Source organism: Cavia porcellus, unplaced genomic scaffold (assembly GCF_034190915.1).
Source record: "Cavia porcellus strain 051 isolate PalLab524CR breed Dunkin Hartley unplaced genomic scaffold, mCavPor4.1 scaffold_29, whole genome shotgun sequence".
Lineage (NCBI taxonomy): Eukaryota > Metazoa > Chordata > Mammalia > Rodentia > Caviidae > Cavia > Cavia porcellus.
Window position 1 is genome coordinate 14,518,704 of NW_026947512.1, and position 27,213 is coordinate 14,545,916.

General features: G+C 38.0%; 1 protein-coding gene and 1 long non-coding RNA gene across 3 annotated transcripts in view; one reads left to right on the forward strand and one right to left on the reverse strand.

Moving 5' to 3' along the window:
- Positions 1-21,299, reverse strand: part of LOC134474027 (uncharacterized) — a 49,028-nt gene extending 27,729 nt beyond the window's left edge. Inside the window, exon 1 of the long non-coding RNA XR_010044577.1 lies at positions 21,249-21,299. This is a non-coding gene — a long non-coding RNA (uncharacterized LOC134474027). The remainder of the gene's footprint in view (positions 1-21,248) is intronic.
- The window catches only part of Fmn2 (formin 2), a 308,299-nt gene extending 282,427 nt beyond the window's left edge, over positions 1-25,872 (forward strand). For both annotated transcript variants that reach the window (XM_063240263.1, XM_063240264.1), the window contains 2 exons: positions 23,102-23,183; positions 24,435-25,872. In XM_063240263.1, the coding sequence (XP_063096333.1) occupies positions 23,102-23,183; positions 24,435-24,461 (109 nt within the window). In that variant the 3' untranslated portion in view covers positions 24,462-25,872. The remainder of the gene's footprint in view (positions 1-23,101; positions 23,184-24,434) is intronic.
- The last annotated feature ends 1,341 nt before the right edge of the window (positions 25,873-27,213 follow it).

The following is a 27,213-nucleotide window of genomic DNA, read 5'->3' on the forward strand; positions in this document are numbered from 1 at the left end:
AATTTCAGAACAGCAAAGCATGAAGTCAGTCCCAGAGCTCTTCTGAGGCCCAGGTGGCCGCCCACACACAATCCAGTGGACCTGGTCTTGGCACCGTGTTTTCTGTAGTAGTGGAAAGGTACTGGAAGGGTGTTATATCCATGGGAAATGAGGATAAGACCAGTTCAACATGCAAAGCCTCCCATTCAGTCATCATGTGAGTGGTTCCTCAACTAGAATTACAAATACTTCAAATAGGGTGCCGTCCCCACCTTGTGTATTTCTGTCCTTTGTGTGCCTGTAATATGCATTGCCAGCATATTTTGTAGAACAGCTAATCCTTTACTGCCTAAACAGGATGTATGAAGTGTTGTATTTTGCATTATAAATGTTTGTTGTTTGCATGTTGGCCTTTATTTCCCAAAGAGATCAGTGTTTTCATTTCTGATGTATCCTTGTCACTTAACCATGTTGTCTTCTCTCTCTCAGTGCTGCCATAAAATTTGCTGATTTGATCATACTAGCAGTGAAGTGAATTAGCATATATATTAAAATATTTTTGAAACTAAAAAATAGGCATTGTGGGGAATTACATGAACTTTTTCCGACTTCATGTTTATCTTCTATTTTGTTCTTTATGTTCTCTTACAAGAGGAGACATATGATATTTAACCTTGTGTGACCAAATAAAATAAGTTTCATTTGATATTATGCTCTCAAATTGCCTCCATTTACCTACAAATACCTCAAGTTTATCTTTTTTTATGACAGGATGGTACCTCTTTGTGTATAAATACCACATTTTCCTTATCTGTTCATCTGTTTATAGATATATATACTGTTTTCAAGACCTAGCTATTATAATTCATGCTGCTATAAACAAGGGCATATATGTATTCCTGTAATATGCTGATTTTAACACTTTTTTCATTGATTAATTTATTTTTGGTAATCCTGATATAGTTTATTTATTTTTATTAGTCCATGTTTGTAGTTCCTAATGGTTACATTCCTTGTGTGGAGTTGGTACATATATATAACACATCTTCTCTTTCTCTTTTTTATCGGTACCGGGGATCAAACTCACGACTGCCTGCTTGCAAGGCAGGTGCTTATGCTGCTGAGCTAAATCCCCAGTCCAATTTTAACACTTTTGAGAAGATACCTAGAAGGAAAAGGGTTGGCTCCAATGGAATTTCTATGTTTTAATTTTTTTGAGGAATCTCCACACTGATTTCCATAGTGTTCATACTAATTTACATTTCCACTAACAATATAGAACAATTCTTTTGTCCCAACGTTCTCACTAGCCTTCATTAGAATTAAATTTTTGGCAACAATCATTCTTTCTGGCCTAAGCTGGTATCTCCATATAGTTTTAATTTGCATTTCTCTAATGTCCAGCAGTGTTGAATACTTTTTCATGTATTTATTGGCCATTTGTACTTCCTCTTCTGAGAAATGTCCATTCATTTTGGTTGTGCATTTTTTATTGGGTTTTTATTTTGAGGAATATAATTTTTTGAGATCTTTTTGTATTCTAGATGCTATTCCTGTGTCCAAGGACTATCTGGCAAAATGTTTTTCCATTCTACAGGTTGTTGCTTCACTCTGTTGGTAATTTCTTTGCTATGCAGAAGCACTTTAACCTAATATGGTCCCTTTTGTTGATTTTTGGTATTATTTCTTGTGCCATGGGAGCTCTGTTCAAAAACATCCTTGCTTATACCTGTGTCTTCAAGAGTTGTACCTATTTTATCTTCTAGCAAATTAAAGGTTTGCATTTTAGCATTTAGATCTTTGATTCGTTTTGATTTTATTTAATACATGGTGTGATATATGAATATCCACAAGCAGAAGATTGAGTCTGTGTGTCTTTTTAAATATCTACTCTATACCTCACCGCTTTTCTATTTCTTCATTCTCTTGCCCGTCTCCCCGTCCTCTCCATGTCTGTCTCTGTGTCTGTCTCTGTCTCTCTCTCTGTCTCTGTCTCTGTCTGTCTTTCTCCTTCTTTTCCCTCCGCTTCTCCCTCCCTCTCCTTTTCCCTGGGTCTGTCTTCTCCCCCACCTTCTCCATTCTTCTCTATGGGTTTGCTTATTTTTCAAGCCAGGCCATTCCTCTGACAGTAGATTCATGGCCACAAGGCACAACCATGGTTTATACTCTCAGCACTCACAATCAACTAACCTAGAAAAATCCCAGGGCTCAACTCCCAATGAGTTGTAATCATTTTTGGTTCTGCAGTGGCCAGTAAAGTACCACAGGGGCGAGGGCACCACAGATCGCTCAGCAGTGTGCAAACCCAGTCCTGCAGCCACGGTTACCACAATTGATAGTTGCCTTCAGAGAAGTATCTTTACAATGAGGAAAGAGTGGTATTGTCAGGCAAATAAGTAACGATCTACTTCCCCAATTAAGCAAGCCTTGAAAAGTAAACCAATAATTATCAAAAGTATGTTTTAACCTTAGAAATAATCTGAAAGATGACATAAGTGGCGTCCTTGAGATTTTCTTTTCTGATGAAGTTTTCTTTGTTCTAGGTTAGTATTTTTAGATCGAATAATACCTTTACACCTTTAAATCCTGCACAAAATTTCCTTACTCCTTTATTTCTAATTTGTGTCTTACTGTAGAGTGGTAGTGACTATTTTCTGTTTCTATCCTGATAATTGACATAGCTCTTGAAAGGATGTATTTCTACGTGTTCATCTTGAGTAAATATGTCTTCCTAGTAGTTGTGGTTGGGTAAACATGAGGATTTTTGATTTAGCTCTACCAGTTCCTACCTCCAGAGTCATAGGAAGTCATTCATAATTTAATAATCATGACTTCCTAACCAGCAAAATAGAAATGATCATCACTGTCTCTCCATGTTATTTTGTAGAACAGCTGAGATAATACATTAACATATGTAGCACAATATCTACATGCTAGGTACTCAGTGGCTATTTCTCCATCATCTAATATACATGACATCTGATGAATGGCTCCCTACAAAGTGGTGGAACATGCTGATATGCATGTTAAGCAATTGAAGACATAGTTTATGAGTAGAAGATATTTCTATAACTCTGTACTACCCTAGTCACTTTCTTTTCACCGGGAGAAAATACCCATAACACCATAAAGGAGGAGAAATTTATTTTGGCTTGTGGCTTTTAGAGAATTCAGTTTGCAGTCTGCTGGCTCCCAGATAGAAGGACATGGTGGAAGAGTCTGATGAAGGTAGCTGCTCACTTACATCATGGTGACCAGGAAGCAAAGCGAGCAAGGTGGAGGCGGAGACAAGAATATTCACTACCAGCTCATGCTTCCAGGGACCCATCTCCAGCCAAGCCCCACCTCCTAACAGCAAGTCAGCCGAGGCACCCCTATCATCCAGGCACCTTCCAAGTCTATGAGGTGTTTGGGGAACAGTTTAGATCTAAATCATAGCAGTTACTTTTGTGATTAGGTAAAATGTCTTGATCCTGGGTCCAAGCATGAACTTCTGTTTGAAAATGTTAACACACTCTCCCCTTCCATAATCACACAGACTCATTGGTTTGGTTATGAGTCAGAAAAAATATTTTTCTTCTTCCACTTAGAGCTAGGCATATGCAATTGTCATTTGAAATCCTCCTTTTGGGGGCTGGAGATTTAGTTCAGTGGCATAAAGTGACTGCCTGGCAAGTGTGAGGTTGTGAGTTTGATCCCCGGTACCAAACATAAATAAATGAATAAATAAATCCTCCTTTAAAAAAGATCCAGAGATGTCATCATGGAACATCACGAAGCACATGAAAAGAAAATTCTAAAATTTTTTTTCAGTTTGACCATATTCACTAAAAGTTGAGGAATAAACCTTTATTTTGCCAAGCATTTCTCAGAAGGTCTTGTGGAGCATAGTTGTGATACATAAGTAAATGATCAGTCTTCATGTCTTATTTTCCTGAAAACATTAGCATGAGTGTCATATGGCCATTAATGAGGCCCTGTGGAATTAGCACAAGAGTTGCGTTAATTAGAAGAAAAGAGGTACCAGTTGGTTGAGAATGTTTGTACTTTTGACCTTCATTAAAGAGCTGTGGGCTGGGTTCTCAGGAGAAGAAGTTAGGACTCCTAGAAAACCTTGCCTCTCCCTCACTCCTCCTTTATTATAAATTGCACTTTAGCTTTGAGGGTGAGCCTTCAGCTGAATAACTATGTGAAGTTATTTGGAACTCTTTAATCATCCCATATTGGACTTTATGAGGCACTGAGACACTCATGTCCATTTGAAGAAAGCTTCATCTTCCTTGATCTAACAGGCCAGCACTGGTGTGGCATAATGTGCAGTGGAACAAACGAAGAGGGAAATTAATTCTACCCAGAGGACTTTTGACAAGAGCTTAGAGCCAGCATAGGATTTTCACAGGCAGTTCAGAGAGGTGAGGGTTATTTTAGGCAAGAAAAGCTGGCTCCAGCCACTGGTCTGCAAACCCCATACTGCCTCGTGTGGCCTATCATAACTTCATTTTTAATCATCTTGACATTTTAAATTAATAAATCAATTGTGACATTAGTAAGGGTTATGTTTAAAGTGTTGTCTAACTTAATTTACTGGTTTATTTTATTTTGAGACAGGTAGTCTTTGATGAACCCAGAGAAAGGATAACTGCATCTCTAATTGCACAAGCATGTAGCAATCAAGGCTGGTTTCAGCTCAGCTGAAATCTGTAATTAGAGGGAAATGATTTGAATGTTTGTCCTTAGAAGGTTATGTGTTACATTGGAGGATGCCTTGCACCATGCCGAATTTCCATTCCAACAATCTGTGTTCAAATGAGTTGTATGATCAGATTTATGTATTATGTTAGCAGAGTAGATTTAAAGAGAAAGAGGCTGCTCTCAAAGCAGTTGAGAATAAAATCTAAGAGAGTGAGGTAAGAAAATATTTATTTATATGCAATAGCATACTTTGTGGACACCTAAGTGCCTCTTGGGCTGCTCTTCAGTGTGGCATCACTGCAGCAATCAATGACGTCAGCCTGCTGTATACCCTTTTCTATCAGACACCAGTCTCTACAGAAATGACCCATAAGGACATTGTCTTCCCAGTGCCAACTTTCTAGAACTAAGTTTTGGCAGGACATTTGGCAAAGTAGACACTCAAAATAGTGGTAAATGGAGGCTCAGACTGTGTAGGGAAGCTAATCTACATTCATGAATGTTATGCACTAGGGGATAATAGGCAGCTCATTCAAAAACTGTTTATACTCTTCAGGGTGCCAGGCAATGTGCATGGCTATGGAGGTTTTACCATCTAACTAAAGAAGCCAATGATTAAAAAAAAATACCACATACTCAAATTACAATTTAAGGAGATAAACAGAGAACCATTTTGTAGCATCAAAAGAAGAGGTTCATTTAGAAAGATGGTTAGAAGAGGCCTTTCCAAGAAGATAACATTTATATAAACACCTCAGAAGTTTAAGGCCACAGCCATTGAAAAAGCATGGTGAGTCCACTGGAAAGTCCCAGGCAGAGGTGAGGGATGATCAAGGCAAAAGGGCAGAAAGGACTGAATGCTCTTAAGAAGGAAGAGCTCTGAGTTGAATTTGGTGAAGAAGGATGGGGCCCTGATCAGTGGATCCTTACAGGTTACTTCATTATGCATCCAATGGAAAAGTTATCCAATGTTTTGGTTTTGTTTTGGTTTTAGAAAGGCAATAAACAGGATTTATGTAATGTGAGGATTATTGGTGGCTGCCCCATGTTGGCACGTTGAAGAATGGTTGTAAAAATAAGTTAGAACATTGTTAGGGTCACGCAGGCAAAGGATGTGGCAGTCTGGACTGCCATGAAGGCAGCAAGATATTGTAAAAAGTTAGTGTATTTTTTATGTATTTTAGAGGGATCACATATAAACTGGGTTTCCTTAGGTTTCTGGCTGGAGTAAGTTTGGGGATCAAAAATTTCTGTATGACAGCTTAGATACTGTCTAGCTAATACTCTCCCCTAGGGTTTGGGTAGGGTTAGAAATCAAGTAAGAAAGCTCTTCCCCTCTTGACATATCCCACAATTCCTTCACACGATAACATTTTTCCATGTCATCCTTTACCCCTTCCCGGGGAGCAATTCCACAACAATGAAATCTCTCTGCTCTGCTTCAGGATTTCACTCAGTTTCTGTTCCCATTCTCTAGAAGGAGGGTTTTGAGAAATGGAAAGTATTTCTTCTTAAGAATTTAGAGCCCTAGAGCAAATAATGCATAATCAGAGACGAATTTTGGGAGAAAGGGAAGAACTTGTGTCTGTGATGTTCTAGGAATTGGTCTTTTTAAAAATAATACCGTGTGGCTTATATGGGCTAAAAACATGTTCCTGTACAGCTAGATGTTATTTTAAAGGAGTAATTTTGAAGTTCTTTAGGATAATTACAAGCATTGTCATAATTATAATCTGTTAGAAGGTAACAAGTAGATCTGTTGGATTTGTATAATATCAAATTAGCAAGTTCTTAGGTTTACAGAACAGGTTTGAATCAAATGACAGATCTTAAGCCAGGACATGTTGATAGTTATTTTATTTGTCAAACAGCAGTTATCCCTCTTCATTTTGCCTTCTGAGCTCTGCTTAGGATTTTGAAATGACTGTGATAAGGCATTAAATTCCATTTTAAAAAGAATAATTTGTGAAAACATGCTGAGTGTACCCAGGATGTTTGTAGGGATGATGTGCCAAGAATGAATATTAGGATTGAGGCATCTTCAGAAAATTTGATATAGGACAGTATATATTTCAGCATATTTCAATATAAGACTTTGTAAGGTAATACCTGCTTATCACAGAGAGTGAAAAGTAATTTTAAGAAAGGAAGTAGGACTTCTGTTGCTCATCTCAGGTATTTTTAGCTGATTAACACACTGAGAATGCCTATCACCATCTTGTATCCTCCCCCTGCCCTTCCCAGGGCTTCTGAGTCATTGTACGGACCCAATTCCATTGATCTTTTGACTCTGGTTCTTATTGGACCTTTTGCTTCTGCTTATCATGTATAGTCATGATTAGAAACTAGAACTCTGAGTAGCTGTTTAGTCATGGGAAGAATTTTGACTTCATACAGAGAAGGCATCTTCTGAAGCAGACAATAATAGAGAAAGACCTTTTATTGTGTTTGCTAGCTAGTAGACATTCAGTGAAGATTAACCATGCTGATGCTAAAGAACTGCCACTAGAATTAACTAGAATTGCAATGTGGCTTTGAATATTGACATTTTCAGCCAATTCAAGTGTCCATTAATTCAGCTATAATCATCATGGCAAGTTGATATCCAGGTTGATATCCAGTCATGGCAAGTTGATTTCTTTGCTTTATGTGGAAAACTATTATAGTTTGTTTCTCCTTAAAATGAACTTTAAGTTATCACCACCATCATCATATGCGTGTGTGCATGTGTGTTCGTGTACGCGTGTGCGTGCATGCGTGTGTGTGTGTGTGTGTGTGTGTGTGTGTGATGTAGTATTTTAATACCTTGGTTCATGAACTCAATTTTCTCCATGATTCTGGTCACAAAATGAACTATATGAGAACCAAATCACATTTCCCTTAAGGTCAACATTGGACTGGCCATGGTGGCTCACTCCTGTAACCCCAGCACTTGGGAGACTGAGACAAGAGGATCTTTGTGAATTTGAGACCACCCTAGCTACAAAAGTAAGCTCTCAAAACCAGACTAAACTGCATAGGAGACCCTGGCTCAAAATAACAAAAAATATGAATACATTTTTAAAAAGGTCAACTTTGAACCTGCACATTGAATTTGATTCGGTTTTCATCTAAATTGGTTTGTGACCAGAATCATGGAAAAACCAAGTTTGTGAACCAAGGTGTACTTGATAAATAAAAATTACATATCTGTAAAGTAGGTAATGTTTCACAGAGAAAGAAAGAGAGATGATTCCTGTAATAAAGCCAATTAATATCACTGTCATCTTTTGCTTATATGGTAATATTTTTGTGATCTACTCTCAGCAAATTTCAAGTATACAATAAATACTATTAATTATAGTTACCATGCTGTACATTGTACAGACCTATCCATTGTATAACTAAAGTTACATATTTTTAATCAATATCTCCCCATTTCTTATTATAAGTTTACTTTAAGATCAAACTCTGAATGTTTTGAGTAATTTAGGAACTATGACTTTACAGTTTTAAGAGTAATAATGTTGCAGTGCCAATTAAATGAAAACAGAATTACACCTAATACAATTCCTAAAATATATAAAACTTTTCTTCAATTTATACTTTCTAATTACAGCTATAATGTTAGTATATAGTACTAATATTTAGTTTTTTACTAGTATTTTAGTTTTTCTGCTCAATATGTTTCAATATTTGCATTTGGATCCCATGGACATTTTTATTTTATGACATCCTTTTAGATTCATTTCCTTTTGTTTCCTAAGGTCTGTAATAAAACACTTGGGATCCCTAATACCTTGAATGTCTTTCTGAGTTTGAGAAGTTTATTTAATCAGCTTCATCTGTCATTTTATCTGCTGGCAATGTTAAACATTCTTTAAATAATCCATCAGCATTGTCTCCATCCTCTCTCTCTGGGTCTTGGCCATGTTCCACTTCTGATTGATTGTAGAGGCTGCCTTCTTCCTTTAGGACTAGCATTTAAGCTGGCACCTGGGTGTCACACACTGTATCTCCATGAAAGAAAAAGTTTCTGGCCAACTTGTCTCCACGGCTCATTGATCTCTGTCTTTAGAAAGCCTGGTATGTCTCCTTATTGAGTCCTTCCTAGAATGATTTAAAACATGATGCTGAGCTATATAAAGTCCTTTTCCAATAGCTCTGTCTTATACACTGAGAGTCATCCTGAGATCTGCCACTTTTGACATCACACAAAGGACATTCAGAGACCTCTTCCAGCTTGAGCTGTCTGTGCTATTGTGTTGTGCGAAATTAATCTAATGGTTATACCCAGCAGAAGGAAAGTTAAAGATAAGAAATGAGCAGAGATGTCCTTATGCTCATGCACCATTGAAAAGTGGATCTGCCTTCCTGTTGGAGATAGGAGGCTTTGAGCTTTCTGTCTTTTTATAAAGAAATATTCATTTTGACTAAACAGTATTGAGGAGCACAGAATTCTGCCTGTGCTGGTCCGAGCCCGAGACTGTTTTGCTGTAAGCAGAACAGATCCAATGCCATGAGGTCACTCCCTTCTCTTCTTGGGAGTCACAGTGCTCTTCTGCCCCTGGAGTGGTTCTGGGATGAGCTGGGACATCTCCCGCAGAACTAGATGGTCCCTGGGAGAAAATGCCAGCAGTCTGCATTAAGGCTACCTGCTTGCCCTCTGAGAGGGTCCCGATCCCCTGAGTTCCAGTAACCCAATGATGACCTTTGTCTCCTCAAAATTAGGAGTCAAGGGAGATAGAACAACTGAGTAGTAAAGGGGGGGCCCTGCACTTAGTAGTCCACCATGGAAACCCTGATACAGGACTAATCCTGAGCACATAGCAGCGCTCAGTAAAGAGAGACGATTGATATGCAGCTTTGTTTTTCTACAAATAAATATTTTCAGTTACATTAATGATTTAGTATTTTATTCTATATAGGGCTATTAATATTTGTGTTTTTTAATATGAGGATCTGAGGTGGGTGACATTCTCTCTCTCTCTCTCTCTCTCTCTCTCTCTCTCTCTCTCTCTCTCTCTTTGTCTTTGTTTGAAATAGGGTTTTACTTTGCAGTTCAAGGCTGGCCTTGAACTTGGAGGAATCCTCCTGCCTCAATCTCCCAAAATGCTGGGATTACAGGCATGTCCCACCATGCCCTGGTGCATTTTTATCATTCTGAAAGATGATATAAATTCAAAATTAAGTTCTGCAGATATTTTACCTTTAAGTCATTGAAAATTCATTCCAACATTAAATTAGCTAGAAATAGAAATTTATGAATGAGAGCCACCATCCCTTTAAGGCTTAACTTGTTAAAACAAAAATGTATTGGAGATGATCCTGTAAAAATTGCTGAATGAGAAAAAAGGAAAGTAGAGTGCTAGCTCTTTAATCTTTAAAATATTCTGCTTATCACCATGTTTCTAGATAACACATATTTTGCAAAACTAAAGCTTATCAGAAAAATGTATTCATACTGGATCTTAATTTTATTAAACGGAATTGTTTTTAAAAATTAACTTTTAGAGTTCAAATTGTAACAGCCTAGGGGTGAACATTTTCGGAAAGTTTGATAAAATTCCATTTGGCCACTTTAAACTTTTCCAAGAGTGTGGGAGAGGTAAATAAGTTAGGGCATAGTCTGGGGAAAAAGTGTATTTTATCAGTTAAGAGAATTTCTGATGTTCACAGATAATTCAAAAGCTTTCATTTTAAAAGACAGACTAGATGTGGTGATACTAATGCATTCTTATATTCATATGCTGTTTTTAAGACAAAAGCACTCATAATTCTGTATTGAGTTTGTATGTGGACTTATTTCCTACAATTTTGGACTCATTTTCTTAACATTTTCACGTTAATAAGGCCAAATATGACAGGAAAGAAAAGAGTGGCCTCGTAATTAAAATGACCTGGCTCTGGTATGTCTCTGGCAGTACGTACACACTTCTTGCCACACTGATCCACCTTTGTAAGCTTCAGTTTTGTCATCTATAAAAAGAAAGAACTGACAGTGCTCAATTCCTAGACTGAACTCAGTGACTCACTGAGTATAAAATCTTGAGCACAGCCTCATCCATAATCTCATCCATAAAAACTTTCTTCTATAAAAACTTCTGGGCTAACAGCTGCTGTCATTATCATTAATCTATTAATGGTATTCAATAAATGATAAACACTATTAGATTTAAAGCTAAAATTCATAGACACAAACCATGCACAACTCTACCCTCTCGATCATTCTTTCTTACATTTATATTGCCAAAGCAAGTGAAGGCACTGCCAGTTGTAAACTGTTGACTTTGGGAAATTATTTAATCTTAGTCAACTTTAGTTTTCTAATTTGTGTAACTAAAATAATGATCTTTAAATTAGCAACGATCTCTTTGGTATTAGAGCTGTTAATACTATTCAGTGCAAGATTTCAAATACAGGGAATAACTCCTTTCAAGTACTCAATATTATGTAGTAGCACTGGTTTTTAAAATTATTTAATAATATTATTTTGAAAATATTTTTATGAACCTGATGATTTTCCTTTCAAGTGTAGAACTGTGAGAAAGAAATTGGGCTAGGAAAAGGGTGAGAGTGGGTATTAATTGAAGCACATGGAAAGCAAGATTAGTAGCACTAAATATGGAAGGTTTAGAACACATGGATGCCAGAAATCACGCGAAATAACTTCTTTTCCAGAAGTCTGTATCTTTTTCACTCAGCAGTGCTTTCTACTGCGTAATATTTAGAACCAAGCCAAAGATATTCTTCCCATGGAGCTGTGTGTGTTTTTCAGTGTGAATCCAATACAATGTAGGGTTTTTTTTTTTTTTTTCACCAATTCAAGTAGCCACTGCTAATCATGCAGTTAAGAAACAATTTTTAGTTTCATAAAGCATAGATCTCTACTTATGGCACAATTATACTGCAAGCCTTTAAAAGACAAGGATTGTGCCTCTTTGGATCTCTTTACACATCTTAATTTTCTTAATTAAACATTGAGCAAAACTATCAGCACAACATAGGGCCCAAAAATTGGAACTGGGTTTACATAAAATAGAAAGTCAGCCGGGAACTAATGGTTAACTAATAATGATGTCAGACATGATATCTTTAGATCTATTAATTGTTTTGGAGTCTCTTTAGCCTCTTTAGGACCCTCGGTAGTATCCTTTAGCCGGGGCTTTGTAACCTGATATTTCAGCCGTTCCCTCTCTGGTGCCATGCTTTCTTTATGCAACAGATGACACTTCCCGACTTCTCACTGCTGCCTGGGCCTACCTTACCCTTCACCATTCTTCTCGGGGCCCGTTCCCTAAATGCACCATTTCAAAATCAGTGTTGCCCAACCTGAAAGACATTCCCTAAAGAATGGATATCCTGAAGCAAATCTTGGGAAACATGAGGGGAATGGGAAGTCAGATTTTCATTTCCTATAATTATTCCCCAGAGTACTGCCTTTCATTTTCTGAGAACCCTAAACACCACTTCTGGGTTCTTCCCTCTGGGCTAAGGACTTGTTACCCTACATTACTAGAGTTGTGAGCAAAACCAAATCTCTGACCTGGCAGAGTTTACATGATAGTGGGAAAAGTCATCTAAAAATATATAATGGGGTTCTGATAAGAAATAAAATAGTCCCAGGAAAAGACAGGTATAGGAGATGAATGGCTTGATATAATCCAGCCAGCCAGCATCTCTTTGACAGGTATATGAAAAGGACCTGAAGGAGGTGAGGGAAACTTGTTGAAATATGGAGGAAGAACATTTCAGACAGAGGGAGCAGCAAGTGCAAAGGCCGGAGGAAGGACATGGGTGACAAGGAGCCAAACTGACGAGACAGAGTGAGGAGGAGGAAAGGAGTAGAAGGCAGGTTCAAGAAGGAGGCCCGAAGGTGTAGCCTGGTGGACCACATGAAGACAGGGCTTTCAGAAGGAGGGTAACTCGTGCAGGGCTGCTAGTGTATCACGAGGAAGACCTGGGCTAAGAACCGAGCTTCCGACTGGCCCTTGGAGGAGCTGGTGAAACTCACAAATGCAGTCTCAACTCAGCGTGCTTAGGACCAAATCCCTGGTGAAATGGGGACAAAGGCAACAGAGACGGTGGCTATAGGCAGCGCTTCTGAGGAGTTTTGTTCACATAAAGGATGGCAGCAGAAGGGGCCTTCACTACAGGAGGAGGTGGGTTAAAGTTTTGTGCGCTTTTTTGGTTTTTGATGGTAGGATAAAAGGCATATTTGTAGCTAGATAGGAATAATCCAGTAGAGGAAAAATTGTGACCTTTGTTCTCCCTTAAAAAGCGTTTCTTCTTGATCTATTCCTGTCTTGTATCTCCTACATCTTATTCCTTAATTAAACCACTCTTCCTCTTGCATAATTCTAAACTATTATGATATAAACAGCTTGTTGTACTCTTTTATGAGTGTTATGAAGAGGAAATTGGATAAACTCTGTGTAACCTAATTTCTTTGTCTTACAGCCCTTTACTTCCCCACGCACCTCCTCCCCAAAGTCTTTCCAGAAAATAAGATACAAATGTTCTAAAATGTATCATCCTTGCTAGAGAAGTGTCAAAATGAAAACTACAATATCGGTTTCAAAAGAGTTTAACTTTATATTGCACTAGCTGTCATCAAAATTTTTCTGGGCAACTTGCAAAGCAAGCAAACAAAAAACTCTGCGATTATAAAATATCTGAATACAAGTAGAAAGGGTAAAAAGATGTTTGCATGAAAAATATCAAAGGTAGTAAACAACAGTGAACTTTACTGTCGAATACGATTTTGTAATGGTTTTGGACATCATGTATGGCAGGAATTTGTTGTATTTACTATCAGGAGTTGGTAGTGCCAGTGATTTTTGTTTTGTCGTTTTGAAGAACTATAGAATATCCTCAGAATATACAGAAAGGATATGGTCATTCTTCCAGGACTTAGAGAAAGCCACATCAACCGAGTTACTTTTCTAAATTCCATGGAAATCTGAGTCTAATATGGAACTAAAAGATCCACAAGTAAAACTCATTCATTTTTTCTAAATCAAAGATTTAAAAATCAATTTTGTACAAGCAATCATTTTACTTTTCTAAACCCATAGGTCATGACTTTTAATTTTTTAATTAACTCTATTGGTACATTTTAGATATACATAATAATAACATTCATCCTAGGAAATTTGTACTTGTACACGATATATCTTAAGTTTTCTTTCTTTTCCCTAACCCCTCCCCGCAACCACCTCTCCCTCTCCTTATTTACAATTTTGGCTTGCTCTCATGTAAAAAATTGTTTAGCAATATCCGCCTTATAAAGTCACCCTGTATGACCTTTAACATAATTGTTTATTATAAATTCACTAACTATCCTCTTATAGACCTGACTTTCCCTATCTGATCCACCAACATCCCACAAGAGTTTCTTGAAATAAATGAAATGAAGAGAACATTACACATATATCATTTATCTTTTCTACCAGCCTAGGAGTTACTGAGCAGAGTCTGACATAATTTCACATTGAGTTCTTACAGCCTCCTTCTATTCATACACTGAACCTAGAAGCATTTCCTGTCAAGATGGAAGAAATGTATCATACTTGAAACTATTTCATGAATTCAAATTTTATGTATATTCATGCAAACCAGATTGCTATTTGCAGATAGAATTATAGCAGCAACTCAAAAGTCAAGTCAAATAAAGTCCTGGCTGGTTCAAACAAACCATGAGTGGACATATAGCTGCTTAGTGCTAGAGAGAGATAAAAAACAAAATATTTGCACCGTCTCCTTGTTTGCCAAAACTTATCCCTGTGATTTTTTTTAGCTCAGTCGTAATTTGCCTATGCATCATCATTCATTCATTTAGCTGATTATTTTTCAAACATCTAGCAAACGTTTAGCTATGTGATCCTTAGCATTAAACACTGGGAGTGGAAACCTAGCTATATATAATCACTTCACCCAAGGAACTGATTTTTCAGAAAGGGGGAAAACAGATAATAAACTGCCAGAGGTCTTCCTTAAAATAAGAATCTGAAAAAGATTATGTGATAATATTGAATATTTCATATGTTCTTGCCTAGAGACATTTCATATAGAAAGCTAACTTTGCTCTCGAATGACTTGTGGAAAAGCACAAGAAGAAACAAAGAGATTGGGCTCTCCCTGGAGAGCAGATTTAGCAAGTGGAGGATGGCTTACAGTGGGGGATGGCTCTGTATTAATAGAAGCCAGGGAACACAGAGGACAGTCAAGGAAAATATTGCAGTGGCTTAGGTGGTATAAGGAGGCTTGACAATGAGGGACTAGAATTTCAGGGGTTGGGACAAGTTTTTAAAGCATTACTGAGGAATAATTAATAACAGAACTTGTTAATCATTTGTGCACACATGGAAGAGGTGGTAAAGATGGGAGAAAAGACTGAAGTTCATCTAGGAGCTCATGAATAATCATGAACACTTACACCCTTACCCGGGGCCCAGGTGTGTGAGAGGGGAGAGAGTGTCCATGGGCACCTGGAGCTCAGGTGAAAAGTCCAAGCTAGAGGCATGGCTCCAAAAAGCCTTTGGCATAGAGAAAATAAATGGATTACAAAATTGAGACTTGCTATAGATACCATAGAGGCAAGATTCAAGTCCCAGGGTAAATAATATGTGAGAGCAGCTCAAAAGACAAGCAGCAGCAAAGGAAGTTAAGGCACCACTTCCAGAAAGATAGTTGGAAAACTCTGAATTCCATAAAGTTCAAAGGATAAGAAAATTAAAGGAATCAGAGTATTATGAAACACTGCAGAATACTTAGTATGGTGGAGGAAGATAAAAACTAGAAAGTGGCTGAGGGATTAGCTTGTAAGGAAGACTTTTGGCAGCTATGTGTAAAAACAAGAGGTAGAAGTGATGACAGCACCTGCGTGCGTGTGTGTGTGTGTGTGCGCGTGTGTGTGTGAGAATTTTTTTAGTGAGGACAGCAACATCGGTTCATTTTCATGTCTCCATAGCTGTTTTAAAGCTACAGGGGGAAAGTGTTGTATCTGAGGTGGCTCATCCATGAATTATGATGTTCTGTGTCTATATATGACCTTAGTCATTAAAGAGATTCAAACTATAGAAAATCCATTAAATTGGTTTGATATATTTTCCTATGAATAAAAGATCATTTCATCACCCTTCCATACCTCATGCAAACAGCTTCAGGAAATACTGGTACAGATAATCTCTGGGTTTTGGCTCTATGTTTATTAAGGGAATCCATTTGCAGTTTTTGGAACAAAAGCATAGACCATGCGTATCTAACTGTCATAGAATCATACATTTTGGGTTGCAAATATTCCTCAAACTTTAGCTCCTATTATTGATTGAAGGGCTGACCTGCCTGTATGTCTCTGGGAAGTTAGTGGAATGTGATGTCCGTGAGGCCCCCGCATTGGCGGGAGCCCTGGGAGCCAGGCTGGACCCCCGGGCCACAGAGCACCACATCCTTCTGCATTGCTGTCACCACTGGCTCACGTTCCTGCCACACTCCCACTTGCTCACAGTACAGTGAAAGTTTAAGATTGATTCTCTTCCCATCCGGAGCTGTGTTACACTCACTCAAGTCCTTATCTGTTACTGTTAGAACTACAAGGCATTTTTTTCTCTGAAAAAGTGAAAACTCTCAGAAATATGTGTCTGAAGAAACTTAAGTTCATTTTATACATAGTAATCAGAAATGACATTTCGGTTGATTTTGTTTTCATAGAATTTCAGGAGTTTTGTGGTGTGTGTGTATGTGCGTGTGTGTTTTAAGGGATCATGATTATAAAGGAAAGAAGAAAGAGCTAGAAACAAACTTCTACAAATCATCTTTAATTCCACAAAGCATCTAATACCTATGTCTGGAGTGAGAGCCACAACCTCAAGCCAGCACCTCCAACCACCCTTGTCTAGAGTCTCTGCCTCTGGGCTCTCCTCTCTCTTTTGGGTAAGAAAATTTAAAACTTGTAGGCAGACTTTATGGCATTATGTTTCAGGGAAGTGCAGAATGTATGGTAGTAATGATAACTCTGTCTGCTCTTAGCTTACCGTAGAACATCTGTCTCCACTCTATCAAGAATCTTAGACCTGTGGCATCTCTGCTCCGGCTGCCCCTGAATGTCTCCAGGGACAGAGGTGGTGACTCCAGGCGTGCTGAGCCCCAGAGCCAGCAGTCTGCCACACAGACAGTACTTGATGAGACCTGATTATTAGCGTTCAGTAGCAGGAGAGTGGCTCCCTTTCTCATCTGACTGAATGATGGGCATATCTGTTTCCTTGATAAGACTGCAGCCAGCTCGGCGTTTGTGCTTGTAGGTAGACGAAGATGTTTCTGCCTGCAGGCTGCAGGGACATCGGTTTCTCTTCTCTGTGTCTGTGCCACACCATATCTCCCTACTCATCTCACAAACTGTTTTTAAACTTAATCACACTAAACTCTTTGTATATGTTTGCCTGACAATAAATGGGTCTGGGGCCAGAGAGAGAACGTGCAAAGGAGAATCCATCTTGATTAGGAGAGAAATGAGAAACATCTCTGTTTGGATTAAAAAAACAAAAAACCTTATTGTAAATAAATCCAGTTAGAATAAGGACACAGTTTGAAAAGAAAAATTAATGGAAATATAAAACCAATTTTAACGAACTCTAAAAAAGTAAGAACTATTTTTTATTCTCTTACCTACATCTGTCCTATTATCTTGTAAACTTAAAAAATATTCTAATTCTCCTGAACTTAAATTTTCTGTGCTTAGTAACTTCTAAGCCTAATATCCTAAAACTAAATGACACTATTACCACTTGGGCTATTTATATGCAAAAACTCAAACTCCATATACATAGAGTTTGTATATATTTACTTTGAAATCAATATATATTTGGATTTATTTTGGTTTCTTTTTAGGTGATATGGACAACTTTCTTTTTCATAAGGTAATTTTTAAACCAAGGATCTTTTTCAGTTTATGCTTTACTAATTAAAAATGTTTTGTTAGTTTGTTTTTTTCTTGGGACCGAAAAACAGTTTCAGCTAGAGGGGATCCTCAGAGTCACAACCCTCACCAAAGGCTGTGCTACTCCTGCTGCTGGTGGGTCTCTGTAGCACTGCAGCCTCCTCATTATCAGTCAGTGGTATCACATTTCTTTACCTTGATAAGCTTGAATTTCAGGTTCCTAATTCATCCCAGAATTCCTTTCTGTCCTTAGAAACAAACTACTGATGCCACAGGTTGAATGGTGCATTATAATCAGGTATGCAATATCTTAGAAAGTGATACTCTTAAAAACTCCCAGCTTTGATGTCTCCACATAAGTCAGCCTCCTGTACTCTCCCCCAGCCTCCCAGGGCACACTTGCTTCTGTATCCCCAAAGTAGGTGGGAGTTGGGGTTTGGAACAGAGGTAGCAACTAAAATTGTCACCTTCAAGTTCAAGAACTCCATTTATTTAGCTAGAAGTAAATTCAATCTTATTGTTGTATTTTGAGGCACCATTTAAAACAACTTAATTATCTGGTTTCCTCCTATACACAAGACAGAAATTATTATAAGGAGGTTCTACTTAAGTGAGCATGCTGGCACTAGTGAGAATGATCACAACCTAACATTCTAGGAGAAAACAGAAAATGTGAGTAGCTGCTGGGCCAGCGTGGGTGCCTTGATTTTTAGGAGGATGGCCCTGTATCAGCACATTCACAGTGATCTGTCCAGTGTGACACAGACCACCAGGTATAAATTCAGTCTACTTATGGAAAAAGGATAATTTAGTTCATTTAAAAATGACTTATTTTAAATTGATTATACAGATAGGTCCTTGAAGGGAACATGTTTTCATTGTCTAGAAATCACGAATCCATTTGCCAGAAACTACTTTGGAGCAAAAATCACGTTCCTGCTATTTGTCCAGTGTGACTTTGTATTTCTTTTTGTTCCTTTCTCATAATTCAACTTTCCCTTAAAACAAACAGAAAACCTCATTTTCTTTGATTATTCTTAGTCCCTGTTCTGTGAGATAAACAGAAGGACAAGTTTAAAGAATAACAACGTACATTTGAAATTTAGTCAGCATAGTTTTCTCTGTTATGGTTTCATAGGCAAAGATATAGAAAAATATCAACATAAATTTTTATGGCCCATTATCTACCATTTAATATCCATTCTCTTCCTTCTAAAAGATAATTCTACATTTCTCATTTTCTAGTCTCTGGTTTTTGTGGTGGTGGTTTGTTTTGTTTTGTTTTTTGGAAATCACTAAAAGTGATGAATGAGGAATTTCTTTTCATTATCATGATTTGATCTTGCTCGTGTTTTCCTGTTCCTATCTAGATTACTGATTGGAAATCATAGCTGTTAAAATGAGCCTATGACAGAGGCCATGCTAAAACTTTTACTTCCTTAGGTCTCTACTAGGGCAAAATCTTGATTAATAAATGTATAAGCAGACTCCTTTTGGGTGAAGACAAACCATGTTGAAAACAACAGCTCTTCCTAAATCATATGTGAGACTTGTGCTCTGTGCAATACTCATAGACTCCACCAGATCGGAGGTTCAACTCAAGTGCAGGCCAACTGCCTTCATCAAGCCAGCCTTAGTGTCATCTCTCGGTATACTTCCTCAGCTACTGGTGAATACTGTTCTTCTTTATAAACCAAGTGTTGTCACTCTTTTTACTTCTGTCCTCCTTCCCAAATGGACACATTGGTCATTGTTGTAGGCAGGAGTTTGCAAGGAGAACAAGATAATATAGGACCCATAATTAATAGTATTATTTATAATGGTCACTCAAGGAGTCAAATATAAAGAAAGTGCAGAAAATCTGTCCACATACTAAAGACCTAAAGAATCTAGCCAAGGCCCTGGGTCCCAAGGTAGTATCCTGTATGAGTTCAGCTAACAACCTAGAGACCAAGACAATGCCTCCCATGGGCCTAGAGCCCACCACAATGACTTGTACAAGTCTGTTTCATGGATTTGCACTGAGAAGACCCCAAGGTCAGCAGTAGAAGCTAGAAAGTCTTTGCCAGTAAGTTGAGGGTTCTACCCTGGAACCAAGAAGCAACACTCAAAGTAAAAACCAGAGCTCCCCTGAAAATTACCACCTGAAAATTAGCCACCCTGAGTGATAGGGAGGTCCTGAGCTCCTCCGATGATGATAACAGCCAAATTAATACCAGGAAGCCAGTGTGACAAGTTTGTCCTCGAGACTGAACGGCACATATCTTCCCCTCTGGAGCCAGGAAGCAATATTCAACGTAAGGACCAGGGCTCCCCAAAAATGACCCACAGCCATTCTCAGTGACAACAAGGTCCCAAGCTCCTCTGACAATGAGAACAGCCAATTTCATATTGGGAAAGAAGCTTAACAAACTTCTCCAGGAGAACCAGCAGCACCAAAAAAACATCATTCTTCCTCTCCAGGTCTCCTTTTCGTGCTGGCAACAACCCTCAGGTGCCATCTGCACTCAGCACCAACCTCACTGATTCAGTTCAGCTGGTGTTTAAATTGACCATCAGTTTTCAATCCATCACAGCTATTTTTATTTGGAGTTTAAATGCCATCTCCAACATGCCTTTTCAGTTAAAGCCTCTTGTACCTTCCTGTGAAATGAACACCTTTTTTCAAGCTCAGTTTCCGCAGCATTAGGTATCACTGAATGAGGGATGAGGCAGGCAGGGAGGTTGATGGAAGGCTACAAGTGGTTACTTAACAAGACTTACCATGCAGCTGCCCACCTCCTTCGTGATAGAAGACGCAGCTCCCACGAGCTGACTTGACTTCTCCATGCCAACTTCTCCCTCTGTGTGGTTCTTATTTTTTGCCAATTCTGGCAGCCTCTCTGACCTCTGGGGACACATTGTTTTTTTCCTGTCTCAAGTGTGGAAAAAAATTGCTTGTTGTCTGAGTTGTGTTGAAATAAAACTGGCCTTTGGCAGAAGCTGTGTTCCGAGCTCAGGGGTGGTGAGAATCACAAGTGCTGAAGTGAGCAAGTTTGTGGTGGGCCGAGTCGTGAGATGAAGAAATGAGAGGGTGAGGAAGGGTTGTCCTATGAGGTCAGTCAGTTACAGGGCACTGTATCTCAAAGTGAGGCCCATGGGCCATCTACATCTGATTCACACAGGTCCTCATTGCAAAGGTGTCCCAGAGATACTAAATCAGAATGCATAACACTGAACTTAAGAACTACATTCTAACATTCCACAAACCTTTTGCTCCTAAATTAGGAGAACAACTTGTTTGACATTCTGGTTCTCTGCTCAACAGCTCCCTGAAATTACTTAGGGATGCATATCTATAGGTGCTCAGGAAGCCGTCAGCCACTCACCTTAGTCAGACATGTAAGCCTCTGAGAGAGAAACCAGCAAGCCAGCTCGAGCTGTCCTCTAAGTAGTATGGGGCCATCCACAGTTCTTGGAGCTCAGTGTGGTTCAGCCTTTGCATATGTTCTTCCAGACCTCATATTTCTTTCCTTTCACCCTCAGCCCCATTTGTGCTTTCTAAGTAAAGTATGAACAAGTAATAGTTCTCATTTATGCATGGCTCAGCTAGCACTGAACCCAGAAAGATTTCCATAGCTGCCCACTGCCCCCAGGAACTTCATGCAGCACGCAGGCATACCTTACACAGATTTAGGTGTTTTCCTTAGTTAACCTTGCCAGTTTCTTGCTTGTGTCTCTCTTTTCTATTAGACATTGAGTTTAATTGTCCTTATATAACTGAGCTGTACCCAGGGCCTGAGCCGGAATCATGCTCTATAAATGCTTGTCAAGTGAACGGATGAGCCAGAAGGTCTTGTGAGGCCCCTTGACGCACATTCTTCTCAGTTTGCATCGTCTGCCATCAGGAGTGACTGGATTAACTTGTGTGTAAAATGAAATATGTTTGTATTAGAATCAGCTTCCTGTGATTCTTACAAAAATGTGTTTTGTGAACAAAACAAATAGGATGGGAAGAATATCAGGATGCTTTAAGGGATCTAAACACTTGTGAAGTACATTTTTTTAAATGCCACAAAGTGCTTTAAGGAGCTTCAAGTAAATTTAAGAGAGGATCTACTGGATTTTGGCTAAGTGCTGAAAAAAAGTTTCCTTAATTCTCTATCCAAATACTTCAGCTTAAATTTACTGGTAGCTATTTCAGAGGAAGATGGGGACTCTGCAATCCTCAGTTTGTTATAAAGAAAATGTTTTTGTCTTCAAATGTTTATAGGAAGGATTAAAGGCAATTTACAGCTCGAACAGAAAGTAATAAAAGCAGTAACAATGGAGTGTCTTCTAAATTGTCATTTTCTGGAATTCCTAACAATATCAACCGAGCAGGCATTTTACATCTAAAAAGAATTAGGTTCATTTGTCATGCTTTAAGGTAAACTATGACGTCAAGCTCAAGCTCGAGCTGCTACCCTGGGTTGTTTCACTCCATTGTTTAGGATGAAGGACTGAGTCAGTTGTGGAGAAGAGGAATTCTGTCATTAGATCATTTGCTACGGAACTCAAGAATCATGTTTATAATTTATCTCTTTCAGATAGTCTGTGAAATTTACCTGAAATATATTTCTATAATACCAAGCCACAGCCTGTTTAGTTTTTCCAGAAATGCTCCATTTTTAATTGTCCAGGCAGGGAAAAAATCACAAGAGCAAAAACAATTAACCTGACAGATTATTTTCCTTCTAATGCTTCTAATGATAACCTTTTTTTTTTTGGCTAAGAAAGCCCCAGATTACAAGGTTTCTTGATACTTGTTTAATTGAAGCAACAATAGCTTTTTACAGTACTTTACAGTTTACTCAATCTTTGTAACAAATGTGAGTAGTAATAATATTATACTTTATGTGGCACTGAGTCCTTTTATTATTTGATGGAGTACAGAGCTTCAGAAATGTTTGGACTTCATTCAGTGTCAAATAATATAGGATCCAGCTCCAAACAGCATCCTCTCCAGCTATACCTCTGGTGAATCCAATGCTATTTTCTTTGGACCATGTAGAAAAGAAATCATAGAAATATTCTTGTTGCCTGCTTTTTCTGTTATCGATTAAATAATGATTGGTTCCTATGCTTGATGAATCTCAAGCTTTAGAAAATGTCCAAGTATGTGTTACAAATGACTTTTTGCATAGTGTAGAAACAAATCTGACATAGTTTTAAATAAACATCAATTTTGTATGATACCCTTCTAACTGTGTTAATGGTTCTGGAATTGTGTTAATATTTCTGACTTATGCAATGATGCCAATCCTACATACACAGCAGAGTCAGTTTCTGGTCTCAATGTCATCCCGAGGCGGAGACCTTCTGGATAGAAAGGATTTGATAGCTATGACTAGTTTATGTTATTATCAGGTACCACATGACACTTCTCCAATAACCCAAATCTTTAGTGGACTGAGATTTGTTCGCTCATAATAGAGTACGTCTCAGTGATCTACACAGGTTTCTGTTTAAATCCATTTTCTTCTCTTCACTCAGAGTAAAAGAAGCTGAAGAAGTGTGTAGACAGAAAAAAGGAAAATCACTTTATAAAATAAAACCAAGACACGACTCTGGAATCGTAAGTATTTATTCTAATTTTTAACTTGTGATTTTCCTTGGCTTTGAGCCCTGGCTTCACAATATACACAAGTTCAATACTTTTCCTTTTAAATTGGGTTAAACGAGAAGCTTCTAATTTCCAGAATCTCCTTTTCTTTATGCCTTTGATCTAACTCAGAAGGTTAAGGGAACCGCATTATGCAGTATTCAGAACTTAAAATTAACATAGTAAGCATGTTCATACGTGTGCATGTGTGTTCATCACTGAGGACAAGAGATCATCTTACACTTTGCTCACTGCACAGGGATCACAATCCACAGCTGCACCCGATCCCAGAGCGCCTGCACTATGGGCTCACTGTGTGGGGTCAAAGCACAATGGGAAATGCATCGTGCAGTGTTGCTCTTTGCCGGGGTGCTCAGACTTCATTAAATAGCTCTGCAAAGGTGGGCCATAGGTTCAATAAGCGAATCAAATCTCAGTTTCCTCTTTGCTCCTGTTGTACACTCTTGGAGAGAAGAGATCAGTTAAAATGCCAGCGTTTTCTTCGTGATACTGTAGGTGCTTTGTTCAATGTTTTGAAGGAGTCCTCACTTGGTGCCAGTGTAACTAAATGGTGTTGTTTGAAATGAAAGTTGATTTAGGCCTTTAAACAGGGCCATCTTTAACTAGATTGCTGTAATGTAGTCTGATTGGAAAAGACATTAAGACAACTCAAACTGAGTAGGATTAAGTAGCCCTACTTAGAGAAGAAAGGCAGGAATTGTATCTTCATTTAAAATCTCATTTCCCGTCAGTTTTTCTGTATCAAAATTAATCTTATCTAATGGCAGGTTTAATCTGATTAAAGTTCAGTTTTAAAGCTGTATTTAATAAGGAGGAATGGTTATTAGTTACCCTCAATAATCTTACTATAAGATTACAAGAGAATTAAAGCCAATTGACCATGAAATGAAGAACTGATTACATTTTCATATTTGTATGTCTGTATGTCGGACCAAGGATGACAAAGGTCCTACAGCTCCTTCCCATCGGTCAGAAATTAATTTTAGAAGATAGTTTTCCTCCAAAATATTTGGTGACTTGTCTTGGTAAAACTCAAAAACATAAAGCAGACTCTACTTTCATTTTTTTCTTTATAGATTGGTGGGTCTTTCACTCTTTTCACAGAGTATTTGACAAAAAGGCCTTATTTGATCTAAGTTCCACCCTTCTTAAAAGAAATTTTTCTTTCTCACTGTAACTCGTGTCTGACATGTTTATTTTCAGAAAGCAAAGATAAGCATGAAAACCTGACCAAGGAACAGAAGGAAGAAAATGGTCATTGCAACAACTTCCACAAAATCCAGCTGACCGGAGGGTGGGAAGGCAACTCCATCATTCTGATCATTTTTCTTCTTAGCCTCTTGCGTAATCTGTGTTTTGTAGACAATTCACCAGTTGTTGACTTTTAGTGGATGATGATCAGTGCAGAGTTAAAAACCTTTTCTTTTTATAATTGTTCATGGTGTCACACTGATGGCCCCAGCAGCATGTGCGCGCAGCAGTGTCTGCAGCAGCTCTGAACATGCTGGGGATTAGCCTCCGGACCCTTTTGTGAGATCCTTGTCACAGCGAAAACACTTTGCTTTCTACAGACAACCAGTACTCCACATCACTGCATTTAGACTCATAAATAAATGTTATTTCTAGTGAGTTGTTTGTATCTATTTTATGTCTACTTACAAATTTTCTATTTTAAAAATCTAAGTACCATTTATATATCATAATCAGTGCTTTCCCAGCTCTTGGGTTGCTCTCCATAGCTATATATTTGTGAAAGAAGAGTATCATTTTTTTAACTCAAGTCAGGTAATGAATAGAAAAACACATAGCAAAAGAAAAGAAAATAGTTTCCTATAAGTTATTTAATATAGAAGGAATCAGAGTTTTAAGTTTAATGAGAGCCTATAAAAACCTTATCTGCAGCAGAGGTAAATTAAATCGAAGATGTACCTCTCCAAACCTTTTATTTTACACTTCAAAAAGAAAATTTCACTCAGTAGTTTGAAGGAATTTAAATAAATGATGCTGATAATATTGCCAAACATGACTATCATAGGAAAAAAAAAAAAACAGAAAGAAAGGAAAACTTGGTGGGGGCGGGGGTGGACTGGATCTACCTAGAACTTATTAAGAAAAAATATTTGCTTGTGTATTTTTACATGATTGGGGTTATCATGATGAGTTACAGCAGGTGACTAAAATGAGAATTCATTATCATAAGTCAGGAAAGGATTTTATTTTACTTTGAAGAAAAATATGTAAATGTCTCACTCATTCTGAGAGTATTTTACAATCAGCTCATGAACATTTTGATGTTTATATCTAACATTAATAGTTGTTTTTATTTTTTTATTGCTATTAATGATATTAGTTGAGTGTTATGGTTGTAGAGAAAGGGGAGAATTTTTTGCCTTTGCAAACCAATTATGGAAAGCAATTTTAAAAAAGGTAAAATGATCTTCTAAATCATAACTATGTTTGTATTTATGTAAAGTATGGTATCTTACCTTTTAGTTTGTAGTTTAAGTGCAAAGAAACAGTAGTGATTTTTTTGTATTGTTTTTGTCATCTTCCTGTCCCCTCCGTCCCTTCAATGTGTATATTACCATTCTTCAATGAAATAATAGGGCATTTAACAAAGATCGCTCTGTGCAATACTGTATGTAGTGTTTCTATTTCAATTTTTTAGTATGTTAATTTATATGAAAATAAAATGAAGGGGCTGGGGATTTAGCTCAGGGGCACAAGCGCCTGCCTTGCAAGTGTGCGGTCCTGAGTTTGATCCCTGGTACCGATAAAAACAAAAAAAAAAAAAAAAAAGGAAAATAAACTGAATGAATAAAATATTTTTGTGTCTGTGCTGTGCACATTGCATGAAGATACTTGGAAGAGAACAGGTGTCTTAGTCACTTTTTGTGTTGCGGTGACAAAATACCCAATATTTCAATATAAAGGGGACGAAGTTGATTTGGGCTTACAGTAGCAGTCCGTGGTCTGCTGGGTCCAAGACAGGAACTTCAGGGTAAAGAGGCAGGACAGAATAAATGCTGCTTATAGTATGACAAGTAGGAAATAGAGAAAGAAGGGAGGAGAACACATTCTCCCAGGCCAGGCTGTGAATGACCTGCCACTTCTGACAAGGACTTACCCCCTAAGAGCCCACTCAAGTGCTAAACTCACTAGTGAGTGAATTCACCAATGAGTACAATGCTCCTTTGGACAAACCACTTTCTGAACACACAAGACTTGGGGAGATAATTCAGCTCCAAATCATAACAATGATCACAATATTTAACATTTGCAGGGTGTGAGGATTGAGAGAGGAATGAAATTAAGTTAGTCTGCAGATGCACATGTTTAGAAAACTTGTCCACTATTGTGTGGATCCACAAACATAAGTCTGTCAGTGATACGGACTTATGTCTTGAGCTTGCAAAAAATTTCTACATATTTCCAGATGGTTGTCTCACAATACCTTACAATTCAAGGTTTGCAAAGCCAAACTTAGGTTAGACTCTGGTCCCTCCAAATCTAATCGTTGTTCTGTATTACCTATCTCAGTGAACAAGGCCACCACCCCCCCCCCATAACCTGAGTCAGTCTCTAGATCTTACTTTCCCTTTTGTTGCCACTGATTTGATTACCAGGTCCTGTTGGTGTTGAGTGCTTAACATCTCTGGGATGCATCCATTTTCCTAAAGCACTCTCATTAAAGTTCTAGTTCAGAACCCTCTTCAGTTGCCTTAAAAAGCTGCTACTTCATCTCAGATTCCAAGATTTTCTTTGCACCAATGTTTTGCTTTACAGTGAACACATTTTTTTTTCTAAACTACTAATCTGCTAACCTGAATTTCTTGTTTAAAATATATGAGTGGAAACATACACCAGGATCCATGACCTCAAAATATTACCTGAAGTCTTTCCTGTGACTAAAAGAATGACCTGGTACTACCTTACATTTTGAGTCACTTCTCTTGATTCAACCTGTCTTGAATTCCAGCCT